Source organism: Mustela lutreola, chromosome 4 (assembly GCF_030435805.1).
Source record: "Mustela lutreola isolate mMusLut2 chromosome 4, mMusLut2.pri, whole genome shotgun sequence".
Lineage (NCBI taxonomy): Eukaryota > Metazoa > Chordata > Mammalia > Carnivora > Mustelidae > Mustela > Mustela lutreola.
In genome coordinates, this window is record NC_081293.1 from 166,371,850 (window position 1) to 166,384,066 (window position 12,217).

The 12,217-nt window shown below is 36.3% G+C and overlaps 1 protein-coding gene across 1 annotated transcript; it reads left to right on the forward strand.

The window, feature by feature from the left end:
- The first annotated feature begins 11,445 nt into the window (after nt 1–11,445).
- On the forward strand, nt 11,446–11,909 carry LOC131830425 (small ribosomal subunit protein uS8-like). The gene has a single exon (XM_059172667.1). The coding sequence runs from the start codon at nt 11,470–11,472 to the stop codon at nt 11,860–11,862; it is 393 nt and encodes a 130-aa protein (XP_059028650.1). The 5' UTR covers nt 11,446–11,469; the 3' UTR covers nt 11,863–11,909.
- The last annotated feature ends 308 nt before the right edge of the window (nt 11,910–12,217 follow it).

Below are 12,217 nucleotides of genomic sequence, written 5' to 3' on the forward strand. Positions count from 1 at the left end.
TTCCCCGTTTTCCCCCCAAGCTTATCTTAACAAACAAATCAAAGCACACCTAGTTAAATACTCTCCACTACAAGCAAGGAAAAACTTTGTAGAGGATAGAACAATAGGAAAGAGCAACCAAAACACAACATACACCTGAGTGTATGCAGCATACACCAGAGACACTTCCTAAAAGTTTGTTGTTGTTGTTCCTATTGTTTCTTTTCAGGTTTCTTTTTTCTTTTATGTTCTGGACAAAATGGTGAGATAGAGAAATTCATCTCACAAGAAAGAACAGGAAGTAGTACTCACTGCCAGGGATTTAATCAATAAGGATGTAAGTAAGGTGTCTGAACTAGAATCTAAAACACGATTATAAAGATACTAGCTGGGCTTGGAAAAAAACATAGATGACAGTAGAGAATTCCTTCCTGTAAGGATAAAAGAACTAAATATAGTCAGGGTGAAATTAAAAATGTTGTAACCAAGTGGAGACCATAAAAATGAGGATGTATAAAACGGAAGAGCAAATCAGTGATATAGAAGAAAAAATTGTGAAATTTTGTGAAAATAATGGAGCTGAAAAGAAGAGGGAAAGAAAAATATTAGATCACAAAGGTAGACTTAGGGAAATCAGCATTTCCATAAAGTGAAATAATATTCATATCATAGGACTCCCAGAAGATGAGAATCAGGAAAAAGGAGCAGAAGTTTTTTTTTTTTTTTTTTAAGATTTATTTATTTATTTGACAGAGAGAGATTACAAGTCGGCAGAGAGGCAGGCAGAGAGAGAGAGGAGAGGAGGAAGCAGGCTCCCTGCTGAGCAGAGAGCCCGATGCGGGACTCGATCCCAGGACCCTGAGATCATGACATGAGCCGAAGGCAGCGGCTTAACCCACTGAGCCACCCAGGCGCCCAGGGAGCAGAAGTTTTATTTGAATAAATTATAGCTGAGATTTCCCTAATCTGGGGAAAGATACAGGCACTCAAGACCAGGAGGCACAGAGAACCGCCTCAAAATCAACAAAAATATGTCAACACCTCAGCAGGTAATAGTGAAACTTGCAAATCTCAGAGACAAAGAGAAAAACCTGAAAGCAGTTCAGGACAAGAGGTCCATCAACTAAGTCTAGAAACATTAGACTGGCAGAAGAACTGTCCACACAAAACCTGACAGGCCTGAAAAGGCTGGCATGATATATTCAATGTGCTAAATGGGAAAAATATGCAGCCAGGAATACTTTATCCAGCAAGGCTGTCATTGAGAACAGAAGGAGAGATAAAGAGTTTCCAGGACAAACAAAAATTAATGGAATTTGTGAACAGTAAACCAGCACTGTAAGAAATGTTAAAGGGTATTCTTTGAGCAGAGAGAGAGCCCAAAAGTAAAAAGATCAGAAAGGAACAGAGACAATCTACAGCAATAGCGCCTTAACAGATAATACAATGGCACTAAATTCATAATTTCAATAATTACTTTGAGTGTAAAAGGACTAAATGCTCCAATTGAAAGGCATAGGGTTTCAGAATGGATAAAAAGGACTAAATGCTCCAATTGAAAGGCATAGGGTTTCAGAATGGATAAAAAGAAAACAAGACCCATCGATATGATGCTTACAAGATACTCATTTTAGACACAAGATGCCTCCAGATAGAAAATGATGAGATAGAGAACCATTTATCATGCTGTTATACATCAAAAGAAAGCTGAAGTAGCCATCCTTATATCATCAGACAAACTAGATTTTCAAGACTGTAATAAGAGATGAAGAAGGATACTACATCATAATAAAGAGGTCTATCCAACAAGTAGATCTAACAATTGTAAATATTTATGCCCCAAACCTGGGAGCAGCCAAATATGTAAACCAATTAATAACAAAATTAAAGAAATTGATTGATAATAATAAAATAATAGTAGGGGACTTTAACACCCCTCACTGCAGTGGACAGATCATCTAAGCTGAAGATCAACAAGAAAACAAGGGTCTTGAATGACATAATGGACCAGATGGACTTACCAGATATAATCAGAGCATTTCATCCTAAAGCATTAGAAAACACATTCTTTTTGAGTGCACATGGAATATTTTCCCAAATGGATCACATACAGGTCACAAATCAGGTATCAAATAGTACAAAAAGATTGAAATCATACTGTGAATGTTTTCAGACCACAATGCTATGAAACTTGAAGTCAACCACAGGAGAAATCTAGAAGGACCACAAATATCTGGAGGTTAAAGAACATCCCACTAAAGAACAAATGGGTCAACCAGTAAATTAAAGAGGAATTAAAAAAAATACATGGAAGCAAATTAAAATAAAAACACAACAGTTCAAAACCTTTACAATGCAGTGAAGGCAGTCCTAAGAGGGAAGTATATAATAATACAGGCCTTACTCAAGAAGCAAGAAAAGTCTCAAATATACAACCTACCCTTACACCTAAAGGAGCTGGAAAAAGAATAGCAAATAAAGTCAAAATATAGCAGAACAAGAGAAATAATAAAGATTAGAGGAGAAATCAATGATACAGGAATCAACGAAGAGCATTAGAACAGATCAATGAAACTAGGAGCTGGTTCTTTGAAAGAATTAATAAAACTGATAAACCCTTCACTAGACTTATCAAAATGAAAAGAGAGAGGACCTAAATAAATCACCAGTGAAAGAGGAGAGATCACAACATTGAAGAAATACAAACAATTAATAGAGAATATTATGAGTAATTATATGGCAATAAATTGTGTAATCTGGAAGAAGTAGATAAATTCTTAGAAAAGCTGAGCAGACCCATAACCACCAAGGAAATTGAATCAGTAAGCAAAAATCTAACAAACAAGAGCCCAGGGCTGGATGACTTCCCAGGGGAATTCTGTCAAACATTTAAAGAATTAATACCTATTCTTCTGAAATTGTTTCAAAAACTAGAAATCGAAGGAAAATTTCCAAACTCTTTATATGAGGCTAGCATTACCTTGATCACAATGCCAGAGAAAGATACTACTAAAAAGAAGAATTATAGACCAATATCCCTGATGAATATGGATGCAAAAATTCTCAAAAAGAGTCTTAGCTAATAAGACTCAACAATGCATTAAAATGAGTATTCACCACAACCATGTGGGATTTATACCTGGGCTGCAAGGGTGGTTCAACATCTTCAAATCAATCAATGTGATGCACCACATTGTAAAAGAAAGGACAAGAACCATATGATCCTCTCAAAGATTCAGAAAAAGTATTTGACAAGTTACAACATTCTTCCTTGATAAAAACCCTCCACCATGAAGGGATAGAGGAAACATTTCCCAACATCAAAAAGCTATATATGAAAGACGCACAGCTAATATCATTCTAAATGGGGAAAATCTGAGACCTTTATCCCTTAAGGTCAGGAACATGATAGGGATGTATAGTGTGTCCACTCTTGTTCAACATAGTACTGGAAGTCCTAGTCCTAGCAATCAGACAAAAAAAAAAAAAAAAAAAAAAAAAAAGAAAGAAAGAAAGAAAGAAAAGGTATCCAAATCAGCAAAGAATTCAAATTTTCACTGTTTGCAGATGACATGATATTCTATGTAGAAAATCTGAAAGACTCTACCAAAAAATTGTAGAAGTGATACAGGAACTCAGCAAAGTTACAGGATGTAAAATCAATGCACAGAAGTCAGTTGCATTTCTATACAATAACAATGAAACAGAATAAAGCTATATCAAGGAACTGATCCCAATTTTAATTGCACCAGAATCCATAAGATACCTAGGGATGAACCTAACCAAAGAGGTAAAGGATTTGTACTCTAAAAACTACAGAACACTTATGAAAGAAATTGAGGAAGACACAAAGAAATGGAAAAACATTCCATCTTCATGTATTGGAAGAACAAAACTTGTTAAAATATCTATGCTACCCAAAGCAATCTATACATTCATTGCAATCCCTGTCAAAATACCATCAGCATTTTTCACAGAGCTGGAACAAACAATCTTCAAATTTTTATGGGAAAAGACCCCAAATAGCCGAAGTAATGTTGAAAAAGAAAACCAAAGCTGAAGACATCCCAATTCCAGACTTCAAGCTATACTACAAAGCTATAATCATCAAGACGGTATGGTACTGGCACAAAAACAGAGGAACAGAATGGAAAACCCAGAAATGGACCCTCAAATCTATGGTCAACTAATCTTCAACAAAGCAGGAAAGAATAGCCAATGGAAAAAAAGACCAATCTCTTCAACAAATTATGTTGGGAAAATTGGACAGCCACATACAGAAGAATGAACCTGGATCACTTTCTTATACCATACACAACAGTAAACTCATAATATATGAAAAGACACCAATCTCTTCAACAAATTATGTTGGGAAAATTGGACAGCCACATACAGAAGAATGAACCTGGATCACTTTCTTATACCATACACAACAGTAAACTCAAAATAGATGAAAAGACCTAAATGTGAGACAGAATTCCATCAAAATCCTAGAGAAAAACAACCTCTTGGACCTCTGCTGCAGCAACTTCTCACTAGATGCATCTCCAGAGGCAAGGAAATAAAAGCAAATGAGCTATTGGGACTTCAAGATAAAAAGCTTCTAGGGATGCCTAGGTGGCTTGGTCAGTTAAGTAGCTGCCTTGGGCTCAGGTCATGATCCCAGGATCCTGGAATCAAGTCCGTCATTGGGCTTCTTGCTCAGCTTGCTTCTCCCTCTCTTTCTGCCTGCCACTCTCCCTGCTTGTGCTCTCTCTCTCTGTAAAATAAATAAATAAAATCTTGGGGCGCCTGGGTGGCTCAGTGGGTTAAAGCTTTCTGCCTTCGGCTCAGGTCATGATCCTGGGATCAAGCCCTGCATCGGGCTCTCTGCTTAGCAGGGAGCCTGCTTCCTCCCCTCTCTCTTTCTGCCTGCCTCTCTGCCTACTTGAGATCTCTGTTAAATAAATAAATAAAATCTTAAAAAATAAAAAATAAATAAAATCTTTAAAAAAAGATAAGAGCTTTTTTTTTTTTAAAGAATTTTATTTATTTATTTGACAGAGAAAGCACAAGTAAGAGAGCAGCAAGCAGAGGAAGAGGGAGAAGCAGGCTCTCCACTGAGCAGGGAGCCTGATGCAGGGCTCGATCTGGGGACCCTGGGGCCATGACCTGAGCTGAAGGCAGCTGCTTAATCGACTGAGCCGCCCAGGTACCCAAGATAAAAAGCTTCTGTACAGGAAAAGAGAGTCAATAAAACTAAAAGGAACCTATGGAAGGGAAGAATATATTTGCAAATGACATATCAGATAAAGGTCAAGTATCCAAAATCTGTAAACAACTTCTCAAAATCAACACTGAAAAACCAAAAAATCCAGTTAAGAAATGGGCAGAAGACATGAACATACATTTCTCCAAAGAAGACATATAAGTGGCTAACAGACACATGATAAAATGTTCAGCATCACTGGACATCAGGGAAATACAAATCAAAACCACAATTAGGGGCACCTGGATGGCTCAGTGGGTTAAGTCTCTGCCTTTGGCTCAGGTCATGTTCTCAGGGTCCTGGTTATGGCTTTCTGCTCAGTGAGGAACCTTCTTCCCTCTCTATCTCTGCCTGCCTCTCTGCTTGCTTGTCAGAGATCTCTCTGTCAAATAAATAAATAAAATATTAAATACACACACACACACACACGCGCGTGCACGCGCATAATGAGACAGCCTCTCATACTGGTTAGAATGGCTAAAATTAACAAGTCAGGAAACAACAGACATTAGTGAGGATATGGAGAAAGGAGAACACTTTTACACTGTTGGTCGAAATGCAAACTAAGGCAGCCACTCTGGAAAACACTAAGGAGGTTCCTCAAAAAGCTAAAAATAGAACTACCCTATGACCCAGCAGTTGCAGTACTAGGTATTTATACAAAGGATACAAAAATGGTGATTCGAAGGGGCACCTGCACCCCAATGTTTATAGCAACAATATCCACAATATCCAAACTATAGAAAGAGCTCGGATATCCATTGACAGATGAATAGATAAAGAAGTTGTGGTATATATAGACAATGGAATATTACTTAGTTATCAAAAGAATGAAATCTTGTCATTTGCATTGACATGGATGGAACTAGAGGGTATTATGCTAAGTGAAATAATTCAGTCAGAGAAACACAAATACCATATGATTTCACTCATGTGGAAATTAAGAAACAAAACAGTGAACATAAGGGAAGGGAAGGAAAAATAAAATATAAACAGGGAGGTAAACCATAAGAGACTCTTAATTACAGGAAACAATCCGAGGGTTGTTTTGAGGAGGAGAGGTGGGTGGGGAGATGGGGTAATTGGGTGATGGGCATTAAGAATGGCACTTGATAAAATGAGCATTGGGTGTTATATGAAACTGATGAATCGCTAAATTCAACCCCTGAAAATAACAACACATTATATGTTAACTAAACTGAATTTATTTTTTTTTATTTTTTTTTTTTTAAAGATTTTATTTATTTATTTGACAGAGAGAAATTACAAGTACACTGAGAGGCAGGCAGAGAGAGAGAGAGAGAAGGAAGCAGGCTCCCTGCTAAGCAGAGAGCCCGATGCGGGACTCGATCCCAGGACCCTGAGATCATGACCTGAGCCGAAGGCAGTGGCTCAACCCACTGAGCCACCCAGGCGCCCAACTAAACTGAATTTAAAAATTTAAAAGAAATACTTTTTTTCAATCTTTTTTTTCAAGTGGCCAAAGTTGTAAGAAAAACACATGTGACAAAACAGTGGCCCCTCCCTGTTATATAGGGTCAGTGTTAGTTAGCCCCCTTGCATAGCCCTCCTGAAGTTAAGATGATATAGCAGAAAGCAAACCAGACAGGAATTTAATACTTTTTTTTTTCCTGTTTCTCTGATTTTAGACATTAGCTCTCAAAGTGATTATTACGGTGTTAGTTGGAAAGTAATTGTGTATTTTACTATGACATGGTTTGAGGTTCAATAAATGTGACTTCTGAAGTTTCAAGGAAAGAAGTAATAAAAAAAAACAGTTACCTTTTAAAAAGGTGTGAATATTGTTAAGTACTGTTAAGTATTTTATATCACAATATAAATATAATTATATTACAATGAGTTATTTGAATAACTCATGGTAAATAACATATAAAGGACATTATGGTTTTAAGTGCAATATGGTTTCAATGTATAAGCATCCTCAGCTAGGCATGGTTTAATCTGATTTCCCTATCAGTGCTAACATTCTTCTTTTAATATAGTAATTTAATTTTGCACCTGTGATCTTGACTTCATTCAGATAATGTGTTTTGCTGTAATAACCTATGAATTTAATGGGGCTCAACTGAAAAAGCAGCTCAAAGTGGACAGACCAGATGAATAAGGAGACCAAATAATTCTAATCTTCTGAAAAATTGTCATTGAAAAATTAACACACATGAGAAACACAGTGACAAGGAGCATTGTTTGCATATCATGAGAAAGGCTTCATTATTATAGGTTAAGGATAAAGGCATTCTGAAAAATGTCAAAGGGATGCTCAGCATTGATTAATTTTTCATCTTTAAGAAAAAGAAGGGACCGATAATGCTTGGCCATTAGAGAAGATTTAAGAATTTGTCAATAATTCTCTAACTGGATTTAGCAAAAACAAATAAGCAAAACATAAACAGAAACAGCTTTCACTAGACTTAAAAACTTGATGAAAATTGTGCTTGTGTGTTTTGCTGTTGACTCTAATGCGGTGATTATACTTTAAAAATTGCAGAATGCCTTTACATACACAGTATTTATGTGAAAAATAGTTCATGCGTTATTTTGAAAAGCAATACAAGTTTTATGACTGTACTTAGGGCTGAACTGTGTTTGCTCAAAATTTATAAGTTAAAGTCCTAACCCCCAGTATCTCAGAATGCAACTTTATTTGGAGAGAACACCTTTAAAGAGATAATTAAGTTAAAAGGAGATGGAAGGGTAGGTTCTAATTCAACCTGACTGGTGTCCTTGTTAAAGATTAGGACATATAAAAAGATACCAGGAACATTTGTGCATAGAAAAAAGATAATGTGTGAGTGCAGCAAGAAGGCAGCCATCTGCCAGACGAGGAGAGAGGCCCTCAGAAGAAACCAAATCTGCCAGCACCTTGATTTTGGGCTTCTAGTTTCCACAACTGTCAGAAATAAATCTCTGTTATTTAAGTCACCCAGTTTGTGTGGCATTTTGTTTGGGCAGTCTTAGTAATCAAATATACTCTTTCTTACATAAAATACTGAAAGAAGCCATGTCAGGTAGTTACTTGAATTGTTACAGAATTATAAGAAAAGTGAATACCAACTCAGGTTCAAGGATCTTTTAGAAATATAAGAATAAATGAAATCGATGTGGTGTCTCAGCCGTCATGTAAGGGGAAACATATTTCTTTAAGAGATATTCCGAGGTTAAATTATGCTTTTCATAATGCTTTGTGTTAATCCCCATTTTATAAATCTGAGAAGAGTAACAAGTCTATTTAACAAGAAAATGTTTAGATGCTGCACTGGAAATGATTACCACATATTAAAAAGTTGGTCTGGAGGACTAAAACCTGTTATAGAATATTAAGTGATACCTTTTTTTAGAGTCCAAATTGGTAAACAGTTTCTTTGTTGCCCTCAGTTTGACATTGAAGAATTTATTTTAAATGCACAAGAAGCCACATTTTTGTTGCATCTTAAATTTATTTTATTTTTTATTTATTTATTTTTAAAGATTTTACTTATTTATTTGACAGAGAGATAGCACAAGTAGGCAGAAAGGCAGGCAGAGGGAAAGGGAGAAGCAGGCTCTGTGCTGAGCAGGGAGCTTGATTCAGGGCTTGATCCCAGGACCCGGCATCATGGCCTGAGCCGAAGGCAACTGCTTAACCAACTGAGCCACTCAGGAGCCCCTGTCACATCTTAATTTTAGATAGGAGTCTTCCATACAATTAATTATCAGTTATTTTTGGTACTAAAGCATTTGAATGACCATAAGCCTTCAGTTTAATTGCAGTATCTTTTATTTTCACCACAACAGTGATGTTTGGTATAGCTTTGCTATTATGGGTTATGCCTGCTACATCAGCCAAGGCAGCAGTTTAGAAGGTTTAATTAGTAAACTCAGTAAACCTCACTATTCCATCTCTTCCACCATTTTTTTTTTAAAACTGGTAACATGCTTTTATTTATTTATTTTTAAAATTAAAAAAAATTTTATAGACATATAATGTATTATTAGCCCCAGGGGTACAGGTCTGTAAATCACGAGGTTTACACACTTCACAGCACTCACCATAGCACTTACCCTCCGCAATGTCCATAACCCCACCGCCCTCTTCCTATCCCCCTCCCCCTGGCCACCCTCAGTTTGTTTTGTGACATTTAGAATCTCTTATGGGTTGTCTCCTTCCTGATCCCATCTTGTTTCTTTTATTTTTTTCCTAACCCCAAAACCCCCTACATTGCATCTCCACTTCCTCATATCAGGGAGATCATATGATAATTGTCTTTCTCCAACTGGCTTACTTCACTCAGAATAATACCCTCTAGTTCCATCCACGTCCTCACAAATGGCAAGATTTCATTTCTTTTGATGGTTGCATAGTATTCCATTGTGTATATAAACTACTTCTTCTTTATCCATTCATCTGTTGATGGACATCTAGGTTCTTTCCATAGTTTGGCTATTGTGGACATTGCTGCTATAAACATTCAGGTGCACGTGCCCCTTTGGATCACTATGTTTGTATCTTTAGGTTAAATACCCAGTAGTGCAATTGCTGGGTCATAAGGTAGCTCTATTTTCAGCTTTTTGAGGAACCTCCATGCTGTTTTCCAACTTGCATTCCCACCAATAGTGTAGGAGGGTTCTCCTTTCTCTGCATCCTCGCCAACATCTGTCATTTCCTGACTTGTTGATTTTAGCCATTCTGACTGGTGTGAGGTGATATCTCATTGTGGTTTTGATTTGTATTTCCCTGATGCCGAGTGATATGGAGCACTTTTTCATGTGTCTGTTGGCCATCTGGATGTCGTCTTTGCAGAAATGTTTGTTCATGTCTTCTGCCCATTTCTTGATTGGATTATTTGTTCTTTGGGTGTTGAGTTTGCTGTTTCTTTATAGATTTTGGACACTAGTCCTTAATCTGATATGTCATTTGCAAATATCTTCTCCCATTCTGTCAGTTGTCTTTTGGTTTTGTTAACTCTTTCCTTTGCAGTGAAAAAGCTTTTGATCTTGATGAAGTCCCAGTACTTCATTTTTTCCCTTGATTCCCTTGCCTTTGGCAATGTTCCTAGGAAGAAGTTGCTGCAGCTGAGGTCGAAGAGGTTGCTGCTGGTGTTCTCCTCAAGGATTTTGATGGATTCCTTTCTCACATTGAGGTCCTTCATCCATTTTGAGTCTATTTTCATGTGTGGTATAAGGAAATGGTCCAATTTCATTTTTTCTGCATATGGCTGTCCAATTTTCCCAACACCATTTGTTGAAGAGGCTTTTTTTTTTTTTTTCATTGAACATTATTTCCTGCTTTGTCTATGATTAGTTGACCATTGAGTTGAGGGTCTATTTCTGGGCTCTCTATTCTGTTCCACTGATCTTTGTGTCTGTTTTTGTGCCAGTACCATACTGTCTTGATGATGACAGCTTTGTAATAGAGCTTGAAGTCCGGAATTGTAATGCCACCAACTTTGGCTTTCTTTTTCAATATTCCTTTGGCTATTCGAGGTCTTTTCTGGTTCCATATAAATTTTAAGATTATTTGTTCCATTTCTTTGAAAAAAATGAATGGGATTTTGATAGGGATTTCATTAAATGTGTGGATTGCTTTAGGTAGTGAAGACATTTTTACAATATTTATTCTTCCAATCCATGAGCATGGAACATTTTTCTATTTTTTTGTGTCTTCCTCAATTTCTTTCATGAGTACTTTATAGTTTTCTGAGTATAGATTCTTTGCCTCTTTGGTTAGGTTTATTCCTAGGTATCTTATGGTTTTGGGTACAGTTGTAAATGGGACTGACTCCTTAATTTCTCTTTCTTCTGTCTTGTTGTTGTCTTCCACCATTTTTTGATGTGTGACTGTTAGTTAATCTTAAATGTTAAACCCTGTGTAAAACATGATTATGGATATCTTCTATCATATAATAATACATTTTTAAAGAAAGACTATAAGATATACAAAAATGTACTGTTCATACATGAGTAAAAATATTTGAATACCATCTGATACTCATAATTTACTCTCATAATAAATGTGAATTTTCAATTAATATCTGTATGATAGTCACTTTTAGTGTATGAGATGTTTTGCTTTGTCATTTCTTCTCTATGCATTTGTCTGATCAGATATAACCTGTAAGAAATGGTGAACAAGGCATAGTAAAAGGAAGAAAATTTTAATTGGCACATTTTCAAAGTTGAGAATAGTTTTGGTAAAAGATGAGTATTTGGGCTTTTTTTTTTTTTTTTTTTTTGCCGCCATTATGGTGTGCATGAATGTCCTGGCAGATGCTCTCAAGAGCATCAACAATGCTGAAAAGAGAGGCAAACGCCAGGTTCTTATTAGGCCGTGCTCCAAAGTCATCGTCCGGTTTCTCACTGTGATGATGAAGCATGGTTACATTGGCGAATTTGAAATTATTGATGATCACAGAGCGGGGAAGATTGTTGTGAACTTCACAGGCAGGTTGAACAGGTGTGGAGTGATCAGCCCCAGATTTGATGTACAACTGAAAGATCTAGAAAAATGGCAGAATAACTTGCTCCCGTCCCGCCAGTTTGGTTTCATTGTACTGACAACTTCAGCTGGCATCATGGACCATGAAGAAGCAAGACGAAAACACACAGGAGGGAAAATCCTGGGATTCTTTTTCTAGGGATGTAATACATACGTGCAAATAAAATGCCTCAATGGAAAAAAAAATGAGTATTTGGGAATTTTAACTATTGATTAATATTAAATTTATAGATTATTTATAAAGTAGTCTCTATTTTATGGAATTTTTAAAGTTTACAAATAAATTTAAATAATATATAAAGCAAATTATTATAATGCTCTTTGCCATTTTATACAAGGTAAAGTAACTGAAACATGGACATATAAAGTAACAATGATAACTAATGAAATAGGTTTAAACTAGAATTGTACAGAAATGATCAAAGGATTATGTGACTTTTAGTTCCTTCTCTATCCCTGGAAAAGTATAAAATAACTGCATATCACACCAGCCA

Bases quoted from the DNA above. Each gene is read 5' to 3' on its own strand.
- LOC131830425 (XM_059172667.1), top strand. From the start codon at position 11,470: ATGGTGTGCATGAATGTCCTGGCAGATGCTCTCAAGAGCATCAACAAT.